At 41.1% G+C, this 5,692-nt stretch overlaps 1 protein-coding gene across 1 annotated transcript in view; it reads right to left on the reverse strand.

The window, feature by feature from the left end:
• BMPER (BMP binding endothelial regulator) overlaps positions 1 to 5,692 on the reverse strand; it is a 292,081-nt gene that overhangs the window by 86,167 nt on the left and 200,222 nt on the right. The window contains exon 12 of the mRNA XM_004385314.1: positions 3,730 to 4,059. Within this exon, the coding sequence (XP_004385371.1) occupies positions 3,730 to 4,059 (330 nt within the window). The remainder of the gene's footprint in view (positions 1 to 3,729; positions 4,060 to 5,692) is intronic.

Here is a 5,692-nt window from a genome sequence, read left to right on the forward strand (position 1 = left end):
AACAAACCCAGGGCCACTGAGTCAGTTCCAACTCATAGTGACCCTACAGGGCAGACTAGAACTGCCCCACAGGGTTTCCAAGGATCAGCGGGTGGATTTGAACTGCCAACCTTTTGGTTAGCAGCCGAGCTCTTAACCACTGTGCCACCAGGGCTCTGAGGTACCCCCTTGGTGGATTTAAAGCACTAACCTTCAGTTAGTAGGCAAACACTTAGCCATTTGCAGAAAATGGATGGCTTTTCTGTCCAGATTTTTCCCCCGAAAAAAATCACAACAACAAAAAAAATGACATATATTCTCCAGGTTCATCAAGTGAAGAATTCTATCAAAAATAAAATAAAAAACCACGTTCCCCCGTTCCCACATGTTCATGCTTTCAGGTGGAGCTGATGTAACCCTCTCAGGTGGAGTTGATGAAGTGAACAGCTGGCAGCAATGAAATATTTTTAAATTATCTGCTAAGTGCCAAGAGTTGGTGGTGGGGAGGGGGGCGGGGAGGGGGGTGCGTGTTGTGGAGCAGTGCTTTCCAAAGTCACTAAGCCTTGCTCTGCCCACTTGGTACCCCAGTTCTTATTCGGTAAGCAGCAAGAGCTTAAATTCACCCAAGCTACACGGCCACCTGTACTCCTCTGCCAAATGATTCCGTCATAAGGTGCTGAGTCCATAAACCACAGGGGCAAAGAATCACTCTCCCGCTTTTCCATTCCCCAGATGGAGGCTTAATATAAGCCGCTCCTTTGCAGAAACTACCCGTTGATCATATGAGCTTATGAAATGAAAAATCTATGGAAGAAGAACACTTAAAGGAAATACCGTGTTATTTTAAATAGACAATCACTAGGTGATAAAAAGAAAATATCCCTAAGGGGTAATATAAACTGAGATGGCTTGACCAGGGTGGAAAACACTATCGTCTAGGAACAGAATTGTTTCATTCAAAAGGATCACTGCAAAGCAAGTGTCGTGCCCAGAGGAATACGTTTCTTCCAAAGAAAGCAGAAAGCTTGTGTGCTTCTCGTGCTACAGGAAATTGTTCAGCTGGGTATTAAGAGACCCACATAAATTACTTGCATAGTGGTAAGAGAGCTGGAAAAATGGAAGAAATTGTAAAACTTAAGTTCAAGGCCTAAAATACTTAAATTTACTAATCTAATTATGGCATTGATGATCTCTTATTATTTTCTTGGCAACCAGGTCCTTTTGCTCATTTTTACAATGTGGAATCCTCACAAAGAGTACACTTATTCCATAAGGTTTTGCCAGCTATGAGTGGAACGGTACTGAACCTCCTAGGCTGTTAGCAATCTTCAAGTATGCAGGATCTCTTTGAGAACAGTGCTGTGGTTGACTAATAATTTCCATATCAGTAGAATCCATTGTGTTCCACTGGCTTGCATACAGGCAGACAAGGTGCTTCTAATTAGTGCTGTATAATAATGTCTAACCTTGTGCACATTTTACAGGGAGCCACTACTGTTGCCTCCTTTAAGGGAATGAGCTGAGGTCCACATTTGCAGAGTGGCATGTCTTTTGGATACAAGAACAGGTGTCTGAATTTTCTGAGCGGGACTAATCCCGCTAAAATTGAATGAGGAAAGCTCTTCACATTTGCCACTTTAAAGATAAGGAATGGACTCTTTCTCCCTTTACAGAATGTTACAATACATTAATGCTTAATATTCTCTCACTGAAACAGTGCACTATTAGCTTCTCCTTGGCTTCCTGCCTTTGTTTACCTAAGCTGGCCTTCCATATACTCAAATTAATTTATCAAAATACATTTTTCCTTGAATTGAAACAATTAACAAGAGTTCTGAAGGTGCAACAAAGAAGTCTGTTGACCTGCTTCATTTCTCTATAAAACCAGTTACCATTGAATTGATTCCAACCCACGGCAACCCCATGTGTGTCAGAGTAGAACCGTGTTCCATTGTGTTTTTAATGTCTGATTTTTAGGAAGTAAATTGCCAAGCCTTTCCTTCGAGGTGCCTCTGAGTAGACTTGAACCACCAACCTTTTGGTTAACAGCTGAACACATTAACTGTTTGCACCATCCAGAGACTCCTTATTTCTCTATCCAAACCAAATTAAACCTATTGCCTTTGAGTCAATTCTGATTCATAGTGCCTCTAGAGGATAGGGTAGAACTGCCCCATAGGGTTTCCAAGGCTGTAAATCTTTACTGAAGCAGATTGCCACATCTTTCTCCCACTGAAGAGCTGGTGGGTTCAATCTGCCAAACTTTCGGTTAGCAGTCAAGTGCTTAACCACTGTGCCACCAGGGCTCCATTTGTTTCTCTATAACCCGTTGCCATCAAGTCGATTCTGACCCATAGCGACCCTATAGGACAGAGTAGAACTGTCCCGTAGGGTTTCCAAGGAGCATCTGGTGGATTCGAACTGCCTATCTTTTGGTTAGCAGCCATAGCTCTTAACCTCTATGCCACCAGGATTTCTCTATAGTCCCTCAAAAATGCTAGATCTATTAAAGGTTTCCCTTTCAAATCCATATAATCTAAAGAAACTGGAACCCAAGTCACATTTTTATACTGTTATCATCAATTTAAAAAACAAGCTATACCATGATTTGTTATAAGCCATGCTCAAAGAAATAGCATATGCCAAGAGGACATATGGTTCAATAGCCCATTGACAAACAATATGTGTTCACTAAAGGCAGCATGAAGGGAACCACACACGTCATAACAAAATATGCAAACCAGCTGAATTCATTCTTTGGGCTCATATCTGAAGAACTGAGTTATGCTTTGAAAATGTCTCTCTTAGGTAGCCTCAAAGACAAGCAGAATTTGAGTCTCATTGGACTACAAAGGGTAATCTGTTATCAGTCATGAACAGTTTGTCATATACGGAAGGCATCTGTCCATGAGGCAGAAATAGAGTTCAACCAGCCTCAGGCAACATGAAATGCTGAGGAAGGGCCTCAGCAGCCAGTTCCATGAGCTCAAAGGCCCAGTTAAGGAAGCCTTTACAGAGCCAGCATCCTAAGTATCTTCTAGCGGAAGCCAACGGTTCTAGCCATAAACTCAGTGAACAAACTTTCCCAGTGTCCGTGTGTAGAGGACAGCTGGTCACACATAGTCCCACCACTTGCGTCCCCCACGTAGCGGCCTTATCCTCCCACACATGGGACAACCAAACGGGATAAGGCTACCAGGAGTCTGTAACATCAACCTCTTTTGCTGTGGACATTGATGTTTCTTTTGAACATCATTAATAATAAGCTGTTTACTTTTGAGGACTTCTCCCCTTTTTGGACAGATGTTAACAAGGAAATATTCCTTCTCACAGATGTGAAATGCACTGACAATTCCAAGCTGGACATTAATGGCCTAAAATAGCAACAAAACACGAGTGAGAGAGGCTATTTGGACAGTACCACTGCTATTTTTAAAATGAGGATGGAAAGAATTGGATGTCCGGAAGGAAAGACTGGAGTGACCAACGTCCAATTGCAAGGCTGATTCCATGTCGTGCAAATCTCTCCAGCTGCTTTGTAGCATCTCCGGGATCACCCTGTCCCTTCTGAGTAGGGATGAGGCAATATCTGCAGCTAGAGCACTTCTATGGTCAGGGTTTTCCAAGATGGCGGAGGGGGAGCCATACTTCTTGGGCACTCTACCAGGTGCTGCCGCTGTGTGGTTGGGTGAGGAGGAGGGGAAGAGCGAGAGGAAGGCCACAGAAGCCCCATGCTTCCACAAGCCCCACCTGCTTTGGTGGTCACTTTCAGGAGGTAGCCATCCAGGTCGATCTGAAAGTGCGGCGCCTGGCAGGGCAGCGCGATACGGGTGCCGTTCCAGCGCACCGTGAGGTGCTGCTGGAGGCTCACGGTGCTCTTGCCCATCACCAGGTCCACGGATTTGGTCCAGGAGAAGGAGCGGGTCCTGCGGGCGTCGTTCTTCACCAGCACCTGAAAGGGCGAGGCAGGGGAGGAGCAGTCTTTTGTCAAAACGTACTGACACGTCCCCTGAAAGTTAAATGTCCGTCCGTCAAAAGTGTTGTAGTGGGGATCTCCGAAAACTGTGCAAACGCCAGGCTCTGCGGGTGAGTGAGAGACAAAAGCAGGGTCACAAACCAAGCGAAGGATTCAACGGGAAATCAAGAGCCCCTGCATTATACCCGGAAGGGGCACCTGCCAGGTAGGGGAGGGGCCTTAGCAGAGATGCACTAAGGGAAATCAATTTAAAAAAAAAAAAAAAAAAAAACTTTGGCTGTTTTAAAAGTTTGTTCTAAACCTTATAGGACATGTAATACTTCTGGTACTTTTATACATAAAGGTTATTTATAACACTTCTGGATTTTTTTTTTCTTTTTTTTTTATTGTTGTAAAAATATAGAGAACATAACACTTGCCAATTCTGAATTTTTAAAGCATCTCCATTTTGTAGCCTTGGTATGTTTCTATGGTCTTAATGTAAGAGATGAAGAAATTGAACTGAGATAATTTTATAAACAGAACTGACCTAACTTCATAACCCATATAAACAAGAACAAAAAATAAAAAGCAGCAACATGAAATCACAATATACAAAATTAATTATATTTAATTAATATTATTTCCATCTAGCTAATTCAAAGGATTTAGAAACAGATGCAATTCTAAATGTTACTCATGGTTTTAAAGAAAATTATCAACATTCATGTATTTACTAAGGACAAATAAATAGAATTGCCAAACAGATACATGTTTATTACCATCAGGAACCAAAGTACTGATAAACAAAAAAAAAAAACCAAACCTCTTGCTGTTGAGTTGATTCCAACTCACAGCGACCCTATAGGACAGAGAAGACTTGCCCCATAGAGTTTCCAAGGAGCATCTGGTAGATTTGAACCTTCAGCCTTTTGGTTAGCAACCTTAGCTCTTAACCACTACACCACCAGGATTTCCAAAGTACTGATAAAGTTAATATTTACAGATGGTCTCTACATGTTTTCTAGAAATATGAGGTTCTATTTTTTGATCTGTGTACCAAAATCTAAAGTTGGATAAAAAATATATATTGGAAAACCCATTACTCAAGAAATTCCAGTTAATTCATCATCTCAAAATACCATTAATTCAAATTTATGAGGTCTTATGAGGCCCAGGTAAAGTTTTACACATTAAAACACTGCAAAGACTTTTAGAGAAAACTGAATATTGTTTCTTTTTTAAAAAGAAAAATCAGCACTGATTTATTCTCTATGCAAAGATATTTTATCTGTTCTCAAGAAGGCATACAACAAACCAGGAAATGAGGAAATCATTTGGAGAAACTAGCCTAAATTATGAAAGAAGTGTAATAAAAAGAGCAATTTCCAGTCAACGCCAGAACAGGTCAAGAATATGAGAATAGCATGTAAATAAGTGCTCTGAATATCTAACGGAAAGATTAAGAGTCAAGACAGAGAAGGATGTGCCAACGGATCTGATAGGACCAATGGGACCCAAGGCAAACATTTGCTTTTCATTTCTCAAGTGTTTGGAGAGCAATGTTGTTTTATGTTATGGTGCATGATGTCACTTCATATGTCAGGTTCATGTGACTTCATACAAATAACATGTATTTGGAAGCTGATAAATTAATGACTTGTTCTAAATTAGTTTTCCTTGCCAATATATGATACAGATTCAAATAAAAAAAAAAAAAGGAAGGGGATGGCTTTTGGTATGTAGGATAGTTTCAGT

The sequence above is a fragment of the Trichechus manatus genome, unplaced genomic scaffold, assembly GCF_000243295.1.
Source record: "Trichechus manatus latirostris isolate Lorelei unplaced genomic scaffold, TriManLat1.0 scaffold00137, whole genome shotgun sequence".
Classification (NCBI taxonomy): domain Eukaryota; kingdom Metazoa; phylum Chordata; class Mammalia; order Sirenia; family Trichechidae; genus Trichechus; species Trichechus manatus.